The following is a 25,813-nucleotide window of genomic DNA, read 5'->3' as shown; positions in this document are numbered from 1 at the left end:
CTGCATTGCAACCCAGGGTCTCTCTCCCTTTTCCCAACATCACCTAACCAAGCACAGTTGTCAGCTGATGGCATTTCAGGCTAAAGAGATGCACCTGACACGTAAATCATAAAACGGTTTTGGTTGGAAGGGACCTTACAGATCAACTAGTTCCAAGTCCCCTGCATAGGCAGGGACACCTTCTGCTAGACCAGGTTGCTCCAAACCCCGTCCAACCTGGCCTTGAACACTGCCAGGGATGGGGCAGCCACAGCTTCTGGGTGGGTAACCTCTGCCAGTGTCTCACCACCCTCACAGTAAATTATTTATTCCTAATATCCAATCTAAATCTCCCCTCTGTCAGTTTAAAGCCATTCCCCTTCTCCTGTCCCTACCTGCCCTTGTCAAAAGCCTCTCTCCACCCTTCTTGTTACCCCTTTATGCACTGGAAGCTGCTCTAAGATCTCTCTAGAGCCTTCTCTTCTCCAGGCTGAATAAGCCCAGCTCTCTCAGCCTGTCTCCATAGGAAAGATGCTCCAGGCACCTAATCAACTTTATGGCCTTCTCTGGACTCAATCCAACAGGCCCATATCCTTCTTATGCTGGGGTCCCCAAGCTGAAGACAGAAGCAGAGGTGAAGACTAAATCTTGTACTGCAGAGGCATGTACAATCCTGTCCACCCAAGACTACAATACAGATCTCAAGTGTGGAAGCCTTTTGCACAGTCTGTGAAGTGTGGCAGAATTCCCTCCAGTAGATCAAAAACCAGGTGGCTTTTGGGTGAAATGATCCTTGGGTGGGTTATAACGTACACCTTGAAGGTAAGTTAAGGCAAGTTATTACATACTATACACCCAAACAGACCTCTCTCAACTCACAGTGTTTTACCTCCAAAGTTTCTTTCTTTTCTTTTTCTAAGCTGCGAATCTTCAGCAAGTTCTTCTCTTGGGCTGATAACTTCCTTGGATCAATAACTGCCAGCAATTCCTCATCAACCTTGCTCGGTGATTTTCTGGTCTTGCTTTGACCCAACTGATTCTCCAGCTCTCGAACCTAGGGGGCAATAATGACAACACATCCAGAGCCTTTTCCAGGAGTACAGTGGTCCAGCACCAAAGAGGACATAACCAAAGAGAGCTCAGAGTAGCATCATATTACTTCTTGACATTATCATAGTTAACTAACACAGAGCAGTGTCTTCTCTTTCAAATTTAAATTTGTTACCTGCTAACAAATATGCAGACATCTAGCACATCTGTGCAGGGCGGAGATGTAACACCAGACCTACAAGAGACTCAGGACACATTGGAGATGCATGCTTTATTGGGGCCATATGTGGAGGCCATGCAGACAACTCCAAAGCATCTTGAATGCCACTAAACACACTTGCACAACAGAATAATACCTTAGATCTCCTCTAAAGGAGCAAACACCCACTCTCCCATCTACATTTAAGCATCTTGGTCTTTAGGAGAATCACCATCCAGGATGTCCACAATCAAAGACACAGATCACTAGGCTGAACATGAGTACCTAGCACTGGTTTAGATGCCCTGGGATACTGGAGACATACATGATGCAGGATCTACAAGACATCCATACTCCTCTGGAGAGATGACTAGAAGCCAGAGGGACAACCTGTGGCCTCTCAGCTGGCATTAAACACCTATGTGCAGTCAAGTGAACTAAACCCCTGCATCTCAGCTATTTGCTATAGATCTATTTTACAGCCAGTAGAAGGAAATGGGCACTGCTACAGCACAGTTCCTCTGCCTTTTTCTGGAGGTGTCTTCTAAGATAAGATGCACCTTCCTCACTTTTGATCAAGTGATTGTATTTACAAGATCACCACTGACTACTGAAGGGGCTTGAGGATACTGCCTCAGAAAGAAATTTCTACATTAGAGTACAGTACTTATGGTCTTGACATGAATTCCATCCAGGGGACCTTAATGGAAGGAAAATATAATTTCCTCCAGGGAAATTAGAGGTTAACAATTTCAGTCACAGTGCAAAATCAGTTTGTTGGCATAGAATTAAACTGCAGAAAAAACTGCCTCCCTGTCTGGAGCTGACATTTCAGCTAGGCTGGGCCCTTCAGGAGAGATTCAAGAGTTAAAGATTTTACTGAAGTTCCTGGGGGAACAACCTGAAAATCTTATCTGACCTCAATTCTTCCCATCTGACTTCAGGCACTGAATGAAGGTGTCTAAGCCAGAGCACAGACAATGAACAGGGCTCCTTCTCTACTCAGTGGAGAGAGGCACCTTCACAACATCCTGGCATTTTAACTGCCAGAACTCTCTAAGGTCACTGAACTCTCTCCTTTGACACAGATACGAAAGATTCACAGCTTAAACGCTGAAGCTTGCAAGTTTGCAATAGACCAATTAACATAATTTGCAGGAACTCTGAAAGACCCTGCACACATCAACACATATTTAGAATATAACATCCCTGCCACCACACACACACATGAATGTGCAGACACATACAAACATACCTAAAAACTATTACAGAAGTAACCATAAAGTGTTTTATTCAAACAGTTGCTTTCTTCAACACTGAAAACTGCCATGTAGTTGCAGTAAGCACTGTACTGGGACATACCTTATAAGCAAGTATAGACGTTAGGAGTTACGTAATAAAGAACTAACAGCATCTTTACCTTAAACTAATGTAATATCTGTACTTAGAAAGAGCACCCCAGTACCCAGCTTACATGGCACTATGCAGAGTCTTTTAACTCACCTTGCTTTGGAGGACAAGAATTTGCTGGGCTCGTCCACGCCAGCTGCCAGAATTGGTCAACAGACTTTGAATATTCACATCTTCACCAACTTCATTTGCTAAAAGCTATAAAAAAAGAATTAACATAAACAAGAAGGCTAGGCTTTAATACAGGTTGGGGGCATGGAAAGGCTGCTTACTCTAGCAATAAACACAAAACACAATCTATACAGAGTGGCCTGCATCCAATATTCAGCATCTCATCTGCTGTAAACTCTTCCAGATCATTATTTCAATACATACTGTTGGTGGGTAGAAGTTTGGCTAACATGAACAGTTTTACTTGTTGAGGTGGGCATTTCAGTATTTTGATATGTTTGAGTATTATTCTTTGCTTTTTAAAAAAATATGAATCTGTGTTTTCCTGCCTGCCTATGGAGAGTGTCAAATTGTACTCTCTAGCTGTATAGCTGTGTGGCAAACTGTGCTACTTCTGTAAAAAAGATTTCAAATTCATCATCAAGGTTTACTAACCAGTCCTGAGAGTTGTCAACATATGTAATTATTTTTGATATAATAAATACTTAACCAGAACTAAACAGGAACAGACTATTGTCCTAATATACATCCTTGCAAATCAGGAATTGAGCCAATCTCTCTTGCACAATTCCAACACATCCACATTAACTAGAGCTAAAGTTAGTATGAAGAGCATTTAAATTATTTATAAAAAGGTCAGCAGAATTCTATTTTTAGGACCATACTTCTACTCTGATCTGCATTGCAGGTTCTTATTCAAAGTAACAAAACCAAAGGAAACAGAGCACATAAACACTTTAAAATCCATCATGAATCAAAAAGGTTAGTCCGACAAACTGTACTCTAATTCAAGCGTGGTCTTTAATCCCATTGATTTCCATGGGACTGAAGCCTATATTTAAAGTAAATACATAATTAAATGTTTTGGAAAGGAGGAATGTACCTGAACATATGCCTTGAACCTATTCTGCTCAACTGGGACTTTCAAACATTGAAGAACCTGTACCTATCATAGCAGTAGAAATAACAGACACAGTCAGCCAGCTATGGTGTCGGAGGATGAAATCTGTGTGTCCATGTGTATATCTTCCCAATGCAACCACTATACCTTCTTTACGGTTCATTGGAATACTTCATGGAGGCTCATCAAAGCGCAAAAGAAAAGAAGCCTCCTGATTTCACAAGAATATACCTCTTGCACAGGATCCCAGACACAGACTGCATCCTGCAACAGTACCTTTTGGGTCATCTTCAGTTCCTGCTTTGCAGACTGGAGTTGATTACGATATTCCATCACTTTAAAGTTGGCTGCAGTTAATTTTTCTTGCAATGCTTTCACCTCTGGACTTTCAGCCTTTGAAGAGAAGAATGTACTTGGTAAGAACACAGTCCTTAAGGAAAACCTGAAGTGATTAAGATCCACAGATCCCTCAGGATCAGAGAATCTTTTTCCAGACCCATGCCTTCCCTAATTTTGAGGGTATAGAGGCAATACAAACAGAGCAATTTGGCCACAAACTAGTGACAGGGATATGTCCTTATCATAGGAAAAGGATTGTACAACAGCAGAGAACCAAGCATCAAATTCTGATTTCCTCTCTTCAATTACAACTCTTACCAAGTTTCCTTCTATCATCTTCAGAGTTGATTGCTTGATTCCTGCATCATCACCACCAAGACAATGCATTTTTTCTACGGCTGTCTGTAACTGTAAAGAAAATGCACTGTTATTATACAATGAATACAGTGAAGAGCATAAATCCATGGAATGTTAATTAGCAAAAAAGTACATGGATGTTTATTTACTCTAGAAAAAAAAACAAACCAAAACAAACAACCAAACAACAACTTCATTTTCCCTTGTTTTTAAACACAATCAGTAGGAAAGCATTTTTTTTTCCCTGAAATACTTCCCAAAGTAAAATATGCTACTTTACAGTGGAATAAATTCACCGAAAATGTCTCTGACTTGCTGAGACAGGATCAGCTATCAAGTATGGAGAATTCTGGGGGATTTTATTACCATAGGTTCATAAAATAAAAGTGTTTATATACATAAATGTAAATGCACTACAGTACAGGATATTTAATAAAAACCACATAGTCCTACTCACCAAAGGAACGTAAAAGAAGGAATGACTACCTATGGCCCTACAACTGACATTTAGCAATGATGTTAAGGCCATTTCTCTTTAGCTGGTAGCTCTAAGGTAGAAGAATATATATCTAATTGCTTGCCACAGCAAAGGCAGACAGACATAAAGCCACTCCTTGTTTGAACCATGTCTTATGTTGAGACTGCAAAGACTTCTTATTGGACAGGAGTGTTGTAATTTGGAGCTAAAAAGGCCAGGAAATGTTGCTTTAAAGGGCTGAAACTTCATTCTTTGAGGTGGGAGGAAAATCTTGATTATTTGCCTGAGTAAAAAAAGGCACTAAGGAATAGCTTCTTCATTAAAATGATTGGTGAAATGCAGAGTGCAACTTGGAACCAGCTCTAATGTTGCCCCTTCTTTGTACGTAAATCAACAGTTAGGCCACCCCTTCTATATAGTTCATAAATTTTTTTAGTCAATGGACTGAGAATAAGAAATTTCAGCTAGTGGTGGCAGCTGCTAGGCTAAATTCTAGGCAGTTTTCTGCAAACATCTGTCTGCAGCATTTGTTTACATGTACCACCCTTTGATAAGTGATTGCTCAATGGCCACACCTTCCATTTTATTTGTGGGAACAGAGTCATGTTAGAACACTTTCAATTTACATACTTTTAGTTTTCATACAAGCAAAGAGTTAACAATTACGTAAAATAACCCTTGAAAGTACATATTGTGATGCAATTGTGTCACCACAATTCATTTTGCAGGGTTTAAGGCATCTAGAAGTCAGCATAGGGAATGAGATTCAAATCACAAATTAACATGTTCCTTGTTTTCAGTGTGGGAGTCTTTATAAAGAATGGAGTCTGGCCAACACAGTCAGGTAAGTCTTCAGCCCACTCTACAGTAGACTCCTACATTACATCAAGTGGATGAACTGGCTGTAGGCTTGGTTTTGTTGCGCATCCACAGCTGCCTAGTCCCATTTGAGGATCTGAGGGTACCCAGCAGGCCTTCAGCCACTGCACCAGCACTGCCAGTCTTGTCACGTCCAACAGCCCTGCAGGGGTGTCTAAGAGGTTTAAGTGGCATCTCAGATTGTACTTTCACACTTATGCATGGGCAACTGAATGGCACTTTAGTTGTCTTGGTTCTTTCTACAATCAATAGAAAAAGATGAGTGTGTCTAGACAGTGATCCAGCTTAGCTTAAGAGCTACTAAAGAGATATGAATCACTGCAGGTTTCCGTCTGTAACAGCTCTTCTCTGTCACAGAATGGTTTGTGTTGGAAGGGATCATAAAGTTCATCCAGTTCCAACCCCTTGCCATAGGCAGGGACACCTTCCACTAGACCAGGTTGCTCAAAGCCCCATCCAACCTGGCCTTGAACACTGCCAGGGATGGGGGAGCCACAGCTTCCCTGGGCACCCTGTGCCAGCGCCTCACCACCTTCACAGAGAAGAACTTCTTCATTATACTTAATCTAAATCTACCCTCTATCAGTTTAAAGCCACTACCCCTCATCCCATCCTTACATACCCTTGTAAAAAGTTCCTCTTTAGTTTTCTTGTCAGCCCCCTTATCTTCCTATAGTTCTACTGAACAAGTACAATCCACAAATTCAGCCAGTCATCATTAGTTTAGAGAAAAGCCACTCCAAATGAGGTTGTGAGAAAATGTAGAACACTGACCAGGGCATAGTTTCAGTGGGGTTCATGCTGTGGTCATTTTTGTCTCAGATGAGACAGTTTGCTGTGTTTAGTTTTGATTTTGATGGTGTCTAAGAGCAGATTAGTTCACATTTAACATGTCCATCTCTGCTTTGACCAGCAATTACTGTTTCTTGAAAATTTCTGTTGGCTTTCAGTTTGATTTCCTTTCCTGAAATGTCTGTGGTCCTTTCTTTTGGGTCAATATCTGATAATACTTTAAGTTTCTGTCTGAATAATGATCATTACACTTCTGAAAGTAGGGGATTATAACTACCATGATTTTTCTTGAAATTATTCATGGCTTGCTCCCCTTGTGTGATTTTGTAGGTCCCTAGCTATACCTGACATTTCTTAGCCAGCTTTTGACCAGAACATTCTGGATTTATGCAGGTGTTCTCAAAGTTTAATCTACTATTTCTTCAACTTTCAGGCAAATGTGGTACAATTCAGATAAATGCATGATTTGTGATAATTGATCGTGACAGATGAAGTCAGAATACACTTGTCAGCATGATAAACATTATTGATCCATTTAAATTATGCTTCTAAGGAAGCAAAGTGCAGAAATAAAAGGACTAAAAATTACCAAAAATTTTACCAGTATTGTGTAAAGAAGAGGAGTAATAGCCAATGAACAAAGTAAACACTGCCATCAGGGCCTCTAATTTTCATTTTAGCAGTCACCTGAGTAAAATTATTCCTGTGATAGGTTAGTACATATGAAAAATTCATATTAAACCAGAAAAATGAGTTTCTCTGAATGAAGATTTGGTGTTTTACATGATCTAGTTTGTTACTATCTCAGTTCTGGGAGTACTTATGTTAGAAAGCAGCTTTCATTACTTGGACAAATACAGCTTAGAAGAATAGAATACCAGTTCATGGCTGGCATTAATGAGGTGGGAATGTAAGACATGATGGTATGAAATCAGCTTCTCCTCACAAAAAAAAATAAAATCAGAAAAATATCATTCCCATAGTGCTAGAAAAGCCTCTGTGTGGCAAATACACATTCCTAATCACTATTTCATATATTCTTGGGTCATCGAAACTTATGGATTTAGCTTTCCTAGCTCCTCCTTTCTGCAAAGGTGAAAACACAGCTGAGGGCACACATCCCTTTCTCCTATTATGGCTAGAAATTACAAGAACTCAAAGCAAGCATGGATGTAAGAGCAAATACAAAATGGGAACATGAATTTAACTCAGTTTCTACATGTCCTCTATCCCAAAAGCTAGTTTTCTATGTTTTAGCATGCAAAAAAAAAAACAAAAAAAAAACCAACCAAACAACAAAAATGTCTCACTTCTCTTTCCAGCTCTTTGACTTTGTTATTCAGTTGCTTCACTTTGGCTTTTTCAGTCTCAGCCTCAGCAGTTATCTCACGATTCTTTTTGGCTAATTCAACTATTTTAGTGGCTGCAACATCTCCAGCTAAACCAGACGCCCCTGAAAAGTATACATAAAAGCAAAGGACATATCTTACAGGGAAGATTCAGAATAGATGATGCTTTTGTTCTCTGTCCAGTGCACAATGTACTTTTATTTTCTAATCCATTTCCCTCAGAGCTGTGCCAGGCACTTAAATGAACAAGAGAAGGAAAAGAGGCGCCAGTGATTCCAGCTGGATTGCTTGGTCCTTTGAGTCAGCATCACGTTGTGGCTAGCAAAGCCACATTTCACACTTCGGCAACAGTTACATGTCAGAAGGCCACAGCACTGGTCATATCAACATTACTACATAGAAAGGGTAGAAATGTTTCCTGCTCACTGCTGTGATGGATAGTTATGAACAGGTTTTTGTGGAGTATTATAGGAAAAGACAACATTATGCTGGTTGTTTACTACTGGAGGAGTTGCTGAAACAGAGGTGTGAACTTTTTTAGACATCTGTCCTAAAAGGTCAGGCACGCTACTACAGTTGGTTCCTGGAAAACATTCAAGAAATTTCATTGTGCCTATTTATACATCCCTTGAGATTATACATGGAGCCTTACTGTATTACTCTCTTAATTGCTTTTTTAAACAGACACTTCATTCACCTCCTCATCAGAGAGGGTTTTATTAGTGTCAGAGCAAGGACTAGCTTGTGTGTCTCTTGGCTTTTGTTAATTGACACACATCACATAGGTGAAGAAAAGTTTTCACACGAGCGTAAAATCAATATAATTGCATGCTATGTCCACAGAAACCTCTAGCTCAGCAATGAATATGAGCCTACAATAACACAACATTGGTGGAATATATGAAGACTGAACTCATCTGCTGTCATTCTTTTTAACTTCTTCATCCTCCTTGACTGCTCTGAAGGATTAATTTTTCTGCTGACATTGTGAAGATTATGTTCAAGACCTGAGGTGTATGCAAGGACAACAGATCACTTTAAAGTGAATTCTGAATCACATAAAACCCCTAGAGACTTTAAAGGGGGCATGCAGAATACAGCTGAGAACAGAATATGAGCCTATATCACTATTTAAAAAATGTGTAGAGAACATAAAAGCATTTCCACTGTTTTTATTCCTTTATCTGATTTGGTTTTCCCTTCTTATCTAGAAGCTGCTTTTTCCTTAGTTTTCATGATAAATAATGACTGCAATTGATCACTAAGTAATAAACTAACCAAAAGCCAGGCTGGTGCTTCCATGTGATGGTCATCAAATGCACTGCACACATTTAATCAAAGCTTTTAATTCTCAAGCAACGTGGACAAGTCTTTGCTACATTGCAGACAGGAAAGACAGAACCATGGGGCAAACTGCCACAAGCTGGCACACGAGTCAGCCAGAGAAGCTGCAACAGCACATCTGGCTCCTAGTCCTGACCCAGTAATAGCTCATCATCTCTCCTACATGCAAGCCACTGGCAGTTTTTAAGAATTAAGGTGTAATTTAAATGTTATTTAGGTCTGCTTATTTCTGGTTTCCCCTTTCTCTGCTAGGCCGGTCATCTCTGCTGTCCTAAACAACAGTGGCACCCAGTGGAGGAAAGGCAGCCTGCACAGTCCAAGTTTCAAAGATCCCCCAAAACACATTAGAAGCCAGATTTTAGCTTTCAGCAAGCATCCTGCATGTGCCCTGTTCACGCAAACAAAAGGAGCCTGAATAAGGAATTTAGCACCACAAAGCGGAGAAAGCTGCAACACTGCTGTTTGATATTAACAGAACGTTTTCCAAAATAAGATGTCTATGAATCATAAGTGGGTTTGTGCCAGTAACAGCAAGTTTGCAGAAGATCTGTGAGGAACAGAGATCACTGTGTACCCCAAAAGGGCCTAATACTTCTTTTAAGGGCCATATAATTATTAATAACAGTATTCTGCACCTTAAATCTGACCTGAATGACTACCAGAAGTCATTTGGTCCTTTCAACAGCTCCGTAAGACAGGGAGGAGTAGTAGTAGTGTTCATATTTTGTGGATTGTGAAACTGAAGGAGAGAGGAAGGGACAGATCTTTAAGCATATATGCTGTTCCATGTGTAAGCGCTATCATGTAAAACCATCTGCAAATAACGCCATGAGACTCCTTACACAAGCAAGATGCTTTGTAAACTCAGCAAATGCAGAACTGTGTCAGTTGAGATCCTTGCCAAGTTTAGAAAGCAATTCTAAGCATTGTCTAAATATATAGTCAGGTGTCTTAAGTATTTTCATAGGTCAGAGTCAAGTGGTTTCAGTGCTAGTGCAAATGCCTGCAAGCTCAACAGAGAACAAGTGTCTCTCACCTGAAACCTGAATTTTGATTCTTCCTAGCAGAAACTCATTACAGGTGTGCAACAGAGGCGATCACAATATGACTAATACATTCCTTTTTAGCATAAAGCAGGTAAAGAGATGCCACATTAATATTTTACTGCTAGGAGCTCACAATGAATCTCTTACCCTACCTCTACTGTCATCATCACCAAGCAAACTAACACAGTGAGAATACAAAGTTACTGCATTTACCTGTTAAAGCCAATCTGTCCTCCTGTATTTTTTTCTGGAGTTGCTTTATTTCAAAATCTTTATCTGTCAACAGTTTGTACAGTCTGCAGTTCTCATCTCGGACTTCCCGAAGCTGATCCTGGAGCTGCTTATTCTCAACCTCAAGACACCTGGGAAAAATAAACCATAATGCAAATGTAAATGTCACTGTAATGTGCTTCAAATAGTTGTTTCCAGAAATAAAAGAATGAAATGACTGCATGTTAAATGAGCTGAGCTTACCAGGTATGAGTTTACTGAAATAAGTAGCGTATCCCAAAGTTCAGAACACAAGTTGATGACCTGACCTATTCAGTTAACACTTCCTCTTAAAAAATTCTGCACTTTCTTGTGTTGTCTGGGCAAACCATCACAGAACAGGCATATTTTTAGCAGTCTTGAAGTCATTGAATAATCTCATCTCACTCAGTCTTACTTACATGTTTCTTCAGGAGAAACTAGACAGGCTCACCATTCAGCATCCATAACATTCAGGCTTTACTTTCCATAATTACCAAAGCAAACTGAGCAACAACTACAAAACCTGTTACTGAGGTTCTTTCCTCAAAATTAATGCTTTATAATAATTCACAAAAGACCCATTTCCTGTGTCCTCATCTGATTTGCTTGGAACCCCAAAGGCAGGGACTGGCATCAGTCTGCATTCTTAATGTTGCTTTTTGGAATTAATTTAGAAACAAAGAATATCAAAAACCCCTCTGAACGGGAGGAAGTAATCTTGCTTCTCTTATTCTTCAGTACATTTAGTGACATTTAAGGGTTTTATTTCTCTAAGACATCCAGATAATGAATACCTTCAATCTCTTTGCTGTCCTCACGTGATGGTTCCTCTGAAGGTAAAACCTAGATGCTAAGGCCTTGGGGGATCAATTCAATTGTGAGCACTCAGGCATCTGTGATGCCCCAGGATTTTCTGAGCTTCTTATGTGAGGCCAGCAGCCATGACATAGGGTTCTTGGGAATATTACTGGAGCCCAAGGAAAGAATCAAGAGCATTTCAGAGAGCACTTGCCACCTACGTGTAGACATACGAGCCAATCCAGGAACTACTAACATCCTCCAACTTTAGACACACCTTTTAGCCAGCAGCAAGCAATGAATGGAAGGGAGGAAACCAAATGTGCTAGAGAAGTTGTACTGACACTGTCTTTGGTAAATAAGTTTGTGGTAGAGACCCTGCTGGCTCATGTCCATGATCCCCATTGTGCCTGCACGGCCTCTGAGTTTCCTCTCCCCACCCATCTGAGTTTCTTCATCTTGCTCTATCTGAGTTTCAGGATGGGGTCCCACTCTGTACCAAGACATGGGCGTCTCTCTTTCAGCAGCAAGCCAAAATGCACACAAAAGTCAGAGGAGGTCCAGTCAATACAACCAGTACTGCCTACAGACTAGCTGCCATCTGAATTGCTCTTGCAGTGCCACTAAGTGCCCCGATGAGGGGACTCAGTTCAGTTACTCATACACAGGTGCCATCTGGGCTGCCCATTCACCTCCTAGCTGCTGCTACTGAAGGGTGAAGGTCTTCCGTGTCCTACCTATCCTTCCCATGTGGAAGTTCCTACAGCATCTCAAATATCATTAGACACCTAAATCAGCCAGATGAATTGACCCCTGGATTCCTATTATCTACAGAATGGCCCTAAATGTTTGCATTTTGGTGACTTAATCTGGAACAGTGGATGATCACAGAGATTTGGATTAAGCCCAGTTGTTACAGTATATACCAGTGTCTTTAAACATACACAGCCAGGCAGGTCAGTTACCTCAGCAGTCACCTAAATCTTTTCTATTCAAAAGTGTTAGCAAGCTTTCTGCTCCAACTGGACTTTGAAACTTTTAATTGCTCAGTCCATAAGTACATATCAGAAAGAAATGACCCCTTAAAGCACTGCCATAAACAGCACAGTCAATTTATGAGATGATAAGAAAGGCACTTGTGTTTCAAAGCTGCAAATCAAAGGAAGATCAAAGGCAGCTGTTTACATAAAAGAAGAAAGCAAGCAGCACTCTGAGCAGAAAAGAGGCAAAACTAAGTTATTCCTACATGCAACCCCTCATAGAAGTGTGCAGCTCTAATTAGAGATATGTGGACAAAAGGATTTTTAACAGTTAGCGAATTAACATGAAAAAAGGCTCTTAGCTCTTATCACACCTGAAGCAGGGATGTCTTCTTTAGAGCTGGCTTCCAAGTCTTACCAAAAAGCACTTATAGTAAGATGGACACAAATACCAGCTGCACAGAGCTGGAGTCTGCTCTGAGAAACGTCTCCATCCCACCCACCCCAGACTGACTCTACATATGCAAAGGAGGTATCAGTTTCCACCCCAGTGGCTCAGCTACAGAAAGTCAGCCAAAAGAAACAGGCCACCAAAAGGTAACCCTTTTCACTCTAGTTCAAGGAAATAGAGACAGGTGAAGCTTATGAACAGGGTCTGTAACTGAAATTCTGGTGTCTTTCCCAACTCTGTTACAAATTCTCCATGTGATGGAGAGAATCACTTACTCTTAAATATACCAGAGTAGAACTGTAGAATCAAGCAGGTTGGAAAAGGCCTTTAAGATCAAGTCCAACCATTCCTCCACTAGGAAGGATAAAATGACAGAAAGAACAAACCAGAAAGAAGCCTCAGCTAACCACTCCAACAAAATTTGGGAGTGGGACAGAGGAAGGAAAAACAAACTCCCAAGGCTCAGAGGAAGCAAAACTTCTGAGGGGAGGATGTTTTCCATTGCTGCTATAAACAACACTGACGTGCTGAAATCACTGCCACTGCGGACCATATGGAGTCCTGTTATTCTGGAACAAGTTTCTTATGTGTTGTCATGGGAATACTGCAAAATACATCCTGGTGAATCCATTCCAGAAGCAAATTCTGCCTGGATTTGATACACTCGTAACCCCTCTTTTGCTGAACACAGAAGTACATAAGCAAAGGACAATCCAGATAAACCTGCTACACCTGCAATGTCAAATGGGGACTTTCAACAGTCAGCATCACTGAAAACAGAGGTACATAATAGCTCTTGAATTACTCAGACCTAAACTACTGGACCGTAAATAACAGAAAACTGCTGGGACTCTCTTACACTCTGCATGTCAGGGAACGCACACTGCACCAGGATGTGCTATGAGAGCACCTATGCCTTCTCCTCCACTAGGCAAATCCACATCAGTCTCCCTCTCCATTTAAAAAAAAAAAAAATAATATATATATATGTATTAAAAACCCCAGATCTCCATAGTAATCTTCCATATACTATCAGAACAAACTGTTGAAGGAAGAGGACAGCTGGTAGAGGTCACATCAGAAGCATAACTTGGCAAATCCAACAGCCATAGTGAGGGACCCATGTGTAAAGTATGCAATGTATGATGCAATGGAGAGAGCAGCTCCCTGTTTCTACACAGACTTCCTGAGCAGCATGAACACTACATTTCCAGAAGCACCTGCAAGTTTCAGTGGTTCATTCCTCGACTCCCTGCATCTGCACAGAAGGTCTGCTGCAGCTAATGCACTTGGGCATTTCAGGAAGCAATTCCCAGAAACAAGCTGAGCAGGGAGTTGCCTAGAGTAACACAGAGGGAAGATCTGCATTTGGGAATGAATAAACCTTGGTGAGTGGCTTGATAAACTTTGGTAGAAGTGCCCTTCCCGACTCCAGATGCTGGGAGAGAAAACTATCTCAAAGGTATATGCCTAATTGTGGTTTTCCACCTGTGATTTGCTGGTTTTGGCAAAGCTGCCAGCTCCTCCTCCTTGAAATGATCTGAGATAAAAGTACTATTGCTCCAGAAAGTGAATCCAGTTTCCAGCAAACAGCTGTACCAGCACAGCTGCAAGGGGGAAGTAGAAGCAGAAATTTCTTCAGCTGGCTTCACCACTAACACAGAGCATATACCTGAACAGCCAACACTACAGACATCTTTGGGATGTGTCCAACTTCAGACCTGTTCTAGTTTGTAAAAAAAAAATCAGTTGGGTCAGAAGGGAAGACCAACCAACTATATCCTAGGAGGAAGATAAGTTATGTCAGCTGAAGTTTCAATTCTCTGCTCCAGTAACTCAGCTCTAAAAACAAGATCAAGGGAGATCCATACCATAATGTCCGGTGTCCTGGTAATCCAGATACTGCCCCAGTGGGTGACGAAGACCCAACCCCCTGTCCCCAGTAAGATTTAAAACCTTACCTTGTACAACCTTGTCAAGTATCTTAACCAGGAGGCAACTCTGCCTATGAGACCCTCCTACATAGCTGGCTGTCTTTTCATCTACTAAGTCAGGTTGTAGTGCAAAGATAGCCAGGGAAATACTTTTCTGTAGGCCCCGGGGTGCATCTATTAGCATTTTTGTCCTTATCTGTCTCTGGAAATTATTCACATAGGGAACTTGTTTGTTTACAAGGCTAGGTAGGAACTAACCAACAGTGTTAGTGAACCTGAATGACTGGATTTTGACAGATAGTACCTAGCTGCCCCTAGCATGTCACCCTTAACCCCTCTGTCCTTCCACTCTTCATTTGTGAGACACTGAAAATAAAGCGCACATCATAGTGCCCTAAGGATAGACACTATAGAGACAGAGGAAGTCTTCTCAGCTGTCCTGGGTTCAGCAGTAGCAGTCATTTTTCTCCTTCTTAGTAGCTGGAGCACTGCTGTGTTTTTGACTTTCAGCCTGGGAACCATGACATCAGTATACTGAAAGCCTGATACGTGAAGAAAGCATGCTGTCCACTTAATATGAGTTTCATAAAAACGTATGCTAAATACACTTCTGTGACTTCCTGAAGAAATGGTGCTGCTACAGCTTTACCTTTTGCCACCATCTTCATTTAAAGGTCGTCCTGCTTCAAAGAGGTTTAGATCATTAGGGATTCTGAAAGTCTCCTTTGTATTGCCATTATCACCCTTCTGACCATTCTGCTTTTCCTTCTTCTCCATTAGATTTCGCAGCCGCTTTTGCTGTTGTTCTTGATAAGCCTTAAATTGGCTTTGAAAATGTTCATTCTCTTTTATGTTTGACTCCATTGTTTACTAAAAGCATAACAAGAAGAAAAAGCAACAGCAAGCAGAGATCAACATCTCTTTGAAGAACATCTTCCTCTAACAACTGCTTTACAATTTTCCCTCACTGACCTCTGCACAGACTCCCTGTCACCTCCTCCTCTCAGCCACTGGGATCCTCAACCCCACTGCCTTGCTTCAAGTGCCTTTTCCTATAAACAGTTTTCAAGCACCCTTCAAAAACGTTTTGGGGCCTTTTCCACTTTAGCATCCAAAAATAAATGTTCTCAAATGTTTTTAAACACATCATTTAAATAAACATTTTTAATGAAGAGCAAGCTGCGGTCAAATCCAAGAGTGCAGCAGGCCACCATGGTACACTCACTAAATGGAACACAAACTGTTGGCAACCATCCAGCCTTCCTTCCCATGTTCCAAAGAAAGGTGCAGATCCCTCCATTTTGGGGTTAATGTGGGACTGACAAAGGATAGAAGATCTCCGTTTATCCTAATGCTCCTTTTTGGGCACAAGACACCAAAGGCGTGACTTATATTTCTCCCCAGATTTCTGAGCCTTAAGTGATAACATTATAAGCGATAGTACTGCTACCCACTTAAATGTCTAGAGCTTTACTAAGTATGACTAAAGATGAGCAGTTTTCTGATGTATTCCAGCCGCTTCTCCTTCTGTTTGACATTTAGCGTCAGCAAAAAACCCAAGTGCACCTTTGGTTTCGGAAGAACAATCAGTAAAAACTATCAAAGGCTTTTTGCTGAGTAATTAACACACGCCCTTTCTGACACTAGGGCAGCAACCATCCTGATGAAGTGCAGAAACTAGGGCCACGTCCTTCTGTGCCTGTCTGTACTGTGTGGGCAGGGACGCACTGCAGCCTGCACCACGACAGGGTGCACTATGAACTGACAAGAGCAAAGAGCGGAGTCCGGCGCCTCTGCATAGCCACAAGCCCCGTGGGTATGAACGATGGCCAGAGGGCAATCTTAAGCACGACAACCTGCCTGGGCACCGAGTCCAAACCTGGCACAGGGGCTCTGCTGCCGACCTGATGTGTGGGGAGATGGGAGTCCCTCTCTTCCCCGCGCAACGCCCGCCTTGTCCTGCGGTCTGACGGCGCCGCGCTGCCTCCCCCGCACCTCCCTGCCCATCTGCCTACCGAAACCGCCTTCCCCGGCCCCGAGGGCAGCGGCGGGGACCCGCCAGCCGCCCCTTCCTGTTGGCTGCCCGATGGGCCCGGCCGCTCCGGCTCCCGGCCCAGCCGCAGCCCCACGCGGTTTCCATAGCAACGGCGCCCAGGCCGCCAGGGAAGGGAAAGGGCAAGGCCACGCATGCGCCCCACCCCTCAGGCCAGCCGCCATGATAGGTCCGATCGGCCGCGCACAGGACCACCCCTTCCCGGTAGAAGCCCGGCCCCTCGGGGTGCGGCAGTGGAGGGAATGGGTTGCTCCTTATCCCACCCCCTGGAGGGGGAGGAGGAAGGCGGTGACGGGAAAAGGTCTCTGCGCGGTGGAGGAGCATTTCCTTTCGCCTTCGCCGCTCGTCCCCGGTGAGGGAGAACTGCGGGAGCAGCCAAGGACGGCAGAGTTGTGCCGGCTGGGAATGCCCTCTCCAGGAACATCGCACCCTCTCAGGCGATTTTTATCCGGGTACAGGAGCTCACCTCATCCCTCCTCTGCAAGAGGAGGCACGCACAGGGGGCGCACCCCCCAACAAATCCATAGCCAAACACTTGTTACCTCTAGCGCTCATATATTTATTCACGTTTTATCTCCCACTGGGGTGTACAATATGTCACAGACAGAGGTGCAGAACAGACCTTGTGGTATTTGCTACACAGACATCATACTGGCACCATGGAATGTAAGCTAAGAGGAGAAAATGAGGTTTTTACAAATTGGATTTTTCAACATATTTATTTTTTGTGACTGCTGTTGCAGATACAAGGGGTCCAAGTGTAAAATAACAGTAGCAACTGACAGAGAAGGGTTTTAACACCTCAAAGATTATGGGGCCTTTTCAGATTTAAATGGTTAAAAATTTAATGATACCACAGAAATCAGAGCTAGATCATATACTTCAGCTGAAAGCATTAGAACACCAAATAAAGGTTTAATTTCCACAATATCTATTTTAAATGTTACAGTTAAATGTTATTCAGAAGAACACTGTAAATAAAGTTACAAAATATAGCAATTCAAGAGTCTGAAAATCTATAGTAAAAATAGGGAGCCTGTGTCCTCATTAAAATGAATAAATATAACATTTAAATAGCTGCAACATACCAAGTACTTATGCCTTAAATAAAAAAAAATAAAATAGATGTTCATATCTCTCTCAATATTTTAGAAACCATTTAGTGCTACTAGAAGCTTCTAAATTACAAAGTTGGAGGCTGACAAATACACAAGATAGAAAATGACAGCAAAGCATTCACGACACTTACAGGCCTCGCCTCCACATGCTGCCCAATGCCTCATAGAAGCTAGTTCAGACTGTGGTTTTGGGCAACGGCAGGAAAAGAAGCCACCAATTTTAGGGAAGTATTGATAGTTGAGGAGAAGATAAAGGCATTGTACTCTACTATATCCCCTAAAAACTGGGATATGCTAATGTCAATCAAAGCAGACCCTGACACCCGCTACCCCAGTGCACAATCATTTAGGCTGCCAGCTCCAAGACAGTGTTCTGTACACCAAATATATACAGGGCAATTCTCTAATATCGTGTTTTTTGCTCTTCCTCAAGAACCCCTTGATAGGAGGTTTGTAGCTGCAGTACACAGGCAACCACCAGGACAGAGATTTCAATGAGCTTTATGCTACTCTTTGGGCTTCAGCACATGCTCCTGAAACATCGAATACAGCACACCTACAAGACAGAAATACAAACACAATCGGAAAGCTTTGTTAAACAAGAAGTAACAAGTTTCAATTTGAACAGTAAGAGAGAGTCTCAGTCATGAAATAATGTTTCCCTTCCGCTTTTTTTTTTTTATAGCAGTGATGAACACTGACTTCTTCATATACAGAGAAATCTGATATGGAATTATACTGTATATGAAAATCCTGATCCCAAGCTAATTCTAGTTTGCTTTGCAGTCAGGCTTCCCTGTTGTAACTTCTGGGAATACAGTATCAACAGTGTTTCACGGGACAGGCACTGACACACATACATAGCTGAAATACTCAAGTAAGACCTGGGATGTACACACTGGTACGTTCAGTCCTGAAAATATATATACAAAAATATATAATACTACACTCTACATAAACTGGTCTTCCAATGTGCTATATTCAGGAACAGCAACATACCTACAAGGGGAAATATTAATGGCAGACCATTCTTTTATTACCTCTTAATTTCAAGATCTGCAGAACCTCACATACTTTCCACATGTAAAAGCAGTCAAAACTTCTACTCTCAGAGTTAGCACAGCTTAATATTAAATGTGTAGTTAAAATTCACACTACTCTAGGAAGTCTGAGCAAACACCAGTCATGAGCATAAACATCCTAAAATGTAACAGATGGCACACTTTCACCCCAACATTTCATGCAGACTGTGTAAACCACTAAGAGAAGAGATGATGTGAGAGGTCCTCCTGTTCAGTACGCACCACACGTGAGCGCTCCCACGACGAAGCCCTGGGCTGCCACCCGCATGTGAATCAGGTGAAGCGATATTTTCATGTCACCTCTGTGCTTCAATTTGTACAGCCCATACCCAACCAACATGGCAAAGCCAGCCATTCCTACAAGAAAGAGGCAAGCATCCTTCTGAGTCAAGATCAACATCATGGATGTGTGAAGTGACCCATCTAAACAAAATACCCTGGAAATCATGGAGTGATTTATGTTGGAAAAGACCCTGAAGATCGAGTCCAACTGTCAACCAAGCACTGTCAAGGCCACCACTGAAGCATGTCCTTAAGTGCCACATGTGCAAGTCTTTTGAATCCCTCTAGGGATGGCCATTTAGCCACTTCCCTGGGCAGCCTGTTCCAACACTTGATAACACTTTTGGTGAAGAAATTTCTCCTAATATCCAAGCTAAACATCCCCTGGCATGACTTGAGGTGTTTCCCCCTGTTCTAAAATAACCATGCTTTGGTCAAATTACTGTTTCTATGTGGATGACAAGTCTTGCCCTGTCTACTGAATCCACTCATGTGTCCCCTCATTCTATGCACAAGTCAGTGCAAAGAAGAGCAAGAGATTGTCATTTTCATACACAAAGAGACAAGCTACAGAGAACATCATATAATTCCTAGATTATGTTACATTATGAAAGATAAAAATAGCTTTTAAATTCAATGACATCAAGCAGAAACAGGATTTCATGGGGCCAAAACCAGTCAACCATGTGATGGTACAACGGTTCAACTGAAACCCATATAATAGAAAAGGATCCAAAACTAAGTAAGACTGTAGAGGTAAATACCATTTTAGGTCTTCATATACTTTCCATAGATTTCCTGCTTCCTACAAGAGCAGAGCAGTTTCAGAGGCACCTTTTGCCATTCACACAAAATCTTACATAAAAACGTCTAGGGCAGAATAGGGGTACTCTTATGAGGCAACCTTAGACACTGAAAAATTCTTTTTTTGTTATTTAAAGGCTTTTGTGGTTTCCTTTACATGATCAAGTAAATCCTTCCCAAACGTGAGCTAATGAGCTAGTTGCTGCTGCTGCTTTTTTGCAGCTATTTGCCTCACTGTTTTGGTAACAATGGCAAGAATACAGATCTTTAGAGATCTTCAGATCTCTTGATCGTCTGCTGTCTATAAACTCCAGCTGTTACTTGGCCAGGGCTTTGACACCTAGTCAAGTGGAAGGTGTCCCTGCCTGTGGCAGGGCATTTGGAACTGGATGGTCTTTAAGGTCCCTTCCCTAACCCTAGCTCCAACCCCCCTGCCATGGACAGGGGCGCCTTCCACAAGGCCAGGTTGCTCAAAGCCCCGTCCAACCTGGCCTTGAACACTGCCAGGGATGGGGTAGCAACAGCTTCTCTGGGCAACCTGTGCCAGGGCCTCATCACCCTCACAGGGAAGAACTTCTTCCTATCCTTAAGGTGCCTTCCAACCCAAACCATTCTAGGATTTCCACTAGCGTTAAAATGCCAAAGCAGTAGCTCAGAGTTTCCTGGATAATTTTCAGGAGGAGTAAGTGCTGCTTACATCCTCTTTCCAGGACAGAAGCTCACATCCAAGAACCCTACTCACCTGCAGATCTGACCCCCAGCATGTGGGTGCAGCCTGACATACCCACTGTCCTACTTGAGGTTGTTATTTCAGGTGTTGTCACACATAGACAACTTTCACTGGGATAGGACAAGTCGTGTTACTGGTCCTGCGATGTGGGTGGAGAGATTCAGCCAGGTCTCTTTCACAGGGAGAGAATGAACTTTTTGTTCTTCAACAGACCAACCACAGCCCTGGCTATGCCAGCTCCAACCTGTGTATACTGATGGTCTCATGGAATACAGAGCACCAATGCATAAGATTTCCCAATTCCATCTACTTCATTTCCTATTTAGGATGATTATTTACATAGCACAAAGGAGGCTGCCAAGTTTTAAGTGTAGTGTATATTTTACCAATGAGAGCTTGGACAGCTTGTCTCCCTGAACAGGAGTATCAACAGTTCCACTTGTGAAGCCATAAAGCCTTCACTGGTGCACGACCCATGTGGCAGCTTCATTAAATACCAATTAAGAGTTTTAGGGCACTCAAGCTAGCTCCAGCATAGGCTGAAGGTTAAATTGTGCCAATCTGCTCAGGAGAACCTGAACTCACAGAGTTCACAGTACGCCCTAGGAAGCTGGAAAGCAAAGTCCTGTGACCACACGGACTGGTGACAGATATCTCCTGGCAAACGCCTGAAACAGTTCACCCCAAGCGACCTGACTGCTCTCCATTTTAGGCGGCTGGAAATCAAAACGTGTCTCACATCAGAGGCAGTTCCCAGTCAGAGGAAAGCTCTTGGGATGAATACAACTGACCCTCTCCCTCCTCTGAGGCTTTCTCAGGGTTTCAGCAGAGAGGCTGAAAACTTCAACAGCCTCCTCAAGCTGGGGAACTGCAAAACCTACTAAGAAAATGCATTTTAAACTAAGGATAGCAGCAGAGAAGGGTGCCACATTTAGCTGGCAGGTTGTATTTTAGACAATTCTAGGTTGTATTTTGTTGGCTTTAAAGTCACTTTGTAAAGATCACATACTTCCCATCAACCGTACACTCCAGAATGGCTAGAAAACACAGTCTCTAACACTTAACAGGATCACCTAAACATCCTTTTTTAAGCTCACCTAATCAATCTTTCAGGGTGTGCTGATTGGCTGTTTTTTTTCCCACTTGCAATTGTAGGTTCTGAAGTTTCTATTTAAGCTAACAAGAATCATTAATTTCCCTGTATCTTGCAGAACAAACATCATTCTGGGCAGAAGGAATACCACTGTCAGCATACGAAAAGCCTACACAACGAAGTAATTTCAAAGTAATTTCCCATTAATGGGGAAAAAGGTAAAGAGCATTAACCCTACTGATCGCCTGTGAAAAGAAAGATCTATGTGTAAACACATTTATTCATCTTTATACCTACCAATTGGTACAAATGGCGTCTCTTTAAATTTTCTTAACAGCTTTGACGTCTGACTGGTTTCAGTCTCATATTCAGGGAAAACGGATTCCTGGCCAGATGACATAGTGGCTGTGAAGACAAGGAGTCTCTCTTCAGGATTTAGAAACACCAAGTTAAGAGAACTTTTAGAAAAATAAATTCCCTTACATAGTCCATGAGTGAACTGAGTAGCAAGATAAAAGCACAACAGCTAGACTCGAGCTGATGAGCTATATACAGATGAATTAATTCAAGTGAAGTCCTGGAAAACAAGATCATTGCATACTAGGAAAGGGAAGGACAGGACAAAAGAAAAAGTGTTGAAGCAACAAATTTCTGCCATGGCTTTCACACAATTACAGACCCCAGCTGCCCCTCATGGGCAGCGAGAAGCCACTGAAAGCTCTGGTCACTGCCTGCATTTCCTTTCAGGACTTCTGTCCTCCACCACACTGCTTTATTTCCACAGACAATTCCCTAACAGCAGCTCTGACCTCAGGAAAGTTCATTTCTTCTCTTTTGCTCCCTGCCAAGAGCAGCACTTGAAGCTCTCGGGGAAAGCGCAAGCTGCTGCAGAAGGTCAGCCCTACCCGGCAGCTTTTTGGTCACTACACCTCTTACCACCTCATCCAACACTTCAGCAAGGTTTCAAACGCCTACTGGAGAATGCAAGAATGTAAAATGGCAGCTGTGGAAGAGCCAAAGCAAGTTGTGAAGCCCTTGATTGACACAGACTCATGTGGGGGCACATCAGGAGGATGATCAGAGTTTCCGCTGCAGCACAGGTGATTTCTCACATGCCCCCTAGTTAAAGAAAAAGCAGCAATGGCCATGAGGAGGGCTGTACTCACAGAGCCATCATCACCAAACCAGAGAGACCATCCACCAAAACCTGCCAGCTTCTTGTCCTGTCCCCATTGCAGCTGCACTGAGAACCTGTTCTTTCTTCAGTACTTGGCACAAGCATAATTCTTCAATCGGTGACTGTTTATGCCAGCACAATTAGTTCAACAACATCACAAAGCTCTCTACTAGAAAAACCTCTACCTGTATTGTTCCTGTTTGGCCATAAAGAGGCTCAGCAGCCACGTACAGCTTGGGGGCACATGAATGTACTCCAAGCTCTTGAAATAAGCCATCAGGAATTTAACTTAAGCACGGGCTTAAATTAACATGCGAAAGATGCACTTCAAATGTGGCTGTATTCCCCGGTTAGCAGCCATTTCAGACTGCCTGGGTTTTAAACTAAACACGCAAGCCTCTGCAGGCCAAAGGATTTGGCCTTTCTGTGCCTCCTACCGCTACCCTTATTTGCTAAATGGAAGTTATATTTTAGCCTGACTCATTCGGAGAAGGAAACTTGAGAGGGCACACACACAACCCCCCCCCCATCCCTCCGTCACGCTGGAGAGGCGGGAACAGCCGCAGGTGAGATTCACACAAGGGAAGGATACCGCGAAGTGAAGCAATCTGTCCACCGCGAGACGTTTCCGTGACCTTCACCTCGTGTGGCCGTGGGACACATCACTGCCCTGACTTGCCCCATACCGCAGCAGGGAGGCGCGGGGCGCCCGTGCCGCACCCACAGGGGGTGGCTCTGCCACGGGTGGACATGTGACAGGACCTAGCACCCCACAGAACCACCGGGCTGCCTTCCCCCGCCCGGGGCGCTCCCTCTACTCTAGCACTAGGCCCTCGTACTCCACACAAGGCCTAAGCCCCACTCCAGCCCCATGCACCTCCACTCCACCCCGGCCCTCTGCCCTTCTATCTGCCCCCGATACCCTCCCGCAGCTTTAGGGCCTCCACCCCGGGTCCCCTCCCCAGTTACGCTCCAAGGACAGGTCCTCCTCACCACGCTACTACCGCCGCCGCGGCCGTTGCCCTCCCGAATCCTGAAACCGGCCGGCGTTTGCGAGCCTGGCCCCGCCCCCCACCTCTTATTGGCCCGGTGCGCCCCGCCTCCGAGGCCGTAGGCTCCCGCGGGTCGGGCCGGAAAACTACGACTCCCAGCATGCCGCGCGGCAACCCTCCCGCCGACAGCCAATCCAGAGCGCGGCCGCTGTCACCGCGGGCCGGGGCGGGATGTGATCACGGGGCTCTTCGAATTGGGGCTGGCGTGGAGGCGTGCTGGGGATCCGGCCCTCTCACCTAGAGCAGCCCGTCCCGTCCCGTCCCGTCCCGTCCCAGCCGCTGCCCGCCCCTCAGACCTGCTAAACGGACAGTGGGGCGCGGCCCTGCGCGGAGCTGGACCCTTTCCCCATCGCGGCCGGGCACGAGTATCTAGGGTTTGCAAAACACAGGGGCTCCGGGTTGAACCCCCGAACGTAGGGGTTTAGGCTGTCATTTGCAGGATGGGAAAACAGCTTTGCAGTTTTCCCGTAACTTGGAATCGTAGAATCATTTAGGTTGGAAAAGACCTTCAAGTTAATCTTAAGTCCAACCATTACACGCAGACTGCCAAGTCCACCACTAAACTATATCACCAAGGGGCAGGGATATCACTGAACAGTCCCAGGGATGGTGATTCCACCACTTCCCTGGGCAGCCTGTTCCAATGCTTGGCTACCATTTCAGTGAAGAAATTTTTCGTAATATGCAGTTTAAACTTCCCCTTGAGGAGGTTACCTCTTGATCTATTGCTTGTTACTTGGGAGAAGAGACTGACACCAACTCACTACAACCTCCTTCTAGGTACTTGTAAAGAGTGATAAGGTCCCCCCCTGAGCCTTCTCTTCTCCAGACTAAACAACCCCAGTTCAGAACTTCTCATGTCAATATAAACCCACACTGTGACATCAGGTGGAAGCTCTGTAGCAGAGGTCAAAGTCAGAGGCCAGATTTCCATCAGTCTGGTTATCATGATACTCAGATGTCTCGTTGACTATTTTTTCCTGAATTCCAGCTATTAAACAGAGCTCGCTTTGCACCTGCTGTATGCCAGGCAGTGTATTCTGAAGCCCAAAGACAACCTACAAATTGCTTATCACTTTAAGCGAACCAGACTCTGGGGCAGCTGGAAAAATCTTCTAGGATCCTGAAGATGCCTAACCCCCTCCCATAAACCAGGGGACAGCTTGTCAGAGCAAAATAGCAGAGTCCTTTTCTCCAAAAACCCTGACTGGTTTTGCAGTGCTCTGGTGCAGTGTTTGTGTCTCCCCAGCTCTGAGCAGCGGGGGACGTAGAGCTGCTGCTCCTGCAGGGCCACCCTACCACTGACACAGCATTTTCAGAAGCATAAAAGAAAGCAGCTCAGATAGCTGCTGTATCTCTCTAAATGTGCTCCCTATTACCGGTAATCTGGTTACCTTAATTGCCAAAGCCATTAGGGCTCTGCAGAGTCTAAAAAATAAAATAAATGTAAAAGATCCATGCAATTACCAGCTCCTGAATTGAGTTAAAATCTTGTAATAGATTACTGTGAAGGCTACTTTCTCTAGTGACTCTTAGAGGCATACGTAAATCCCTGCAGATCTGCGCAATATGTGCTTTAGGGGAGAAACTCAATTAAAACAAAAAACTTATTTCATTGTAATTGCTGGGCTAATGAAACTGTTGTCAGCTGTAGCATCCTTGTGTGCATGTGTGGTGCCTCAGCTTTGCAATCAGCTTCTTGCTCTCTTAATA

The 25,813-nt window shown here is 43.4% G+C and overlaps 2 protein-coding genes across 7 annotated transcripts in view; both read right to left on the bottom strand.

The window, feature by feature from the left end:
• The window catches only part of CCDC13 (coiled-coil domain containing 13), a 31,459-nt gene extending 14,604 nt beyond the window's left edge, over positions 1–16,855 (bottom strand). The window contains exons 1-8 of one of the 4 annotated variants that reach the window (XM_062603990.1): positions 16,725–16,855; positions 15,359–15,579; positions 10,508–10,656; positions 7,866–8,008; positions 4,368–4,457; positions 3,942–4,103; positions 2,732–2,836; positions 869–1,033 (exon numbers count right to left, since the gene is read on the bottom strand). In XM_062603990.1, coding sequence (XP_062459974.1) covers positions 869–1,033; positions 2,732–2,836; positions 3,942–4,103; positions 4,368–4,457; positions 7,866–8,008; positions 10,508–10,656; positions 15,359–15,573 — 1,029 coding nt within the window. In that variant the 5' untranslated portion in view covers positions 15,574–15,579; positions 16,725–16,855. Of the gene's footprint in view, positions 1–868; positions 1,034–2,731; positions 2,837–3,941; positions 4,104–4,367; positions 4,458–7,865; positions 8,009–10,507; positions 10,657–15,358; positions 16,697–16,724 lie in introns of those variants that run through there. The other 3 variants (XM_062603992.1, XM_062603991.1, XM_062603993.1) reach the window with 3 other exon arrangements.
• A 442-nt stretch (positions 16,856–17,297) lies between these two features.
• HIGD1A (HIG1 hypoxia inducible domain family member 1A) lies at positions 17,298–24,065 on the bottom strand. Of its 3 annotated transcripts, none has more exons than XM_062603998.1 (4): positions 24,042–24,065; positions 22,169–22,276; positions 19,185–19,319; positions 17,298–18,436 (listed from the first exon to the last, which is right to left on the bottom strand). In XM_062603998.1, the coding sequence occupies exons 2-4, from the start codon at positions 22,269–22,271 to the stop codon at positions 18,387–18,389; spliced, it is 288 nt and encodes a 95-aa protein (XP_062459982.1). In that variant the 5' UTR covers positions 22,272–22,276; positions 24,042–24,065; the 3' UTR covers positions 17,298–18,386. The 3 variants fall into 3 exon arrangements, with proteins under 3 accessions (XP_062459982.1, XP_062459981.1, XP_062459980.1); XM_062603997.1 differs by lacking the exon at positions 24,042–24,065 and adding an exon at positions 24,018–24,041; XM_062603996.1 differs by lacking the exon at positions 24,042–24,065 and adding an exon at positions 22,777–23,572.
• Positions 24,066–25,813: the final 1,748 nt, after the last annotated feature.

The sequence above is a fragment of the Pezoporus occidentalis genome, unplaced genomic scaffold (genome assembly GCF_034315485.1).
Source record: "Pezoporus occidentalis ecotype Australia unplaced genomic scaffold, CSIRO_AGI_Poc_V1 ctg82, whole genome shotgun sequence".
NCBI lineage: Eukaryota > Metazoa > Chordata > Aves > Psittaciformes > Psittacidae > Pezoporus > Pezoporus occidentalis.
The sequence above is the reverse complement of the archived record's forward strand: the minus strand, read 5'-3'. Positions and strand labels throughout refer to the sequence as shown.

Excerpts from the sequence above, each read along its gene's own strand:
- HIGD1A (XM_062603998.1), bottom strand. The coding sequence starts at position 22,271 with ATGTCATCTGGCCAGGAATCCGTTTTCCCTGAATATGAGACTGAAACC. Across the intron at positions 19,320-22,168 it reads GACGCCATTTGTACCAATTG|GAATGGCTGGCTTTGCCATG; the intron begins GTAGGTATAAAG and ends TCTTTCTTGTAG. Across the intron at positions 18,437-19,184 it reads CGTGGGAGCGCTCACGTGTG|GTGTGCTGTATTCGATGTTT; the intron begins GTGCGTACTGAA and ends TCTGTCTTGTAG.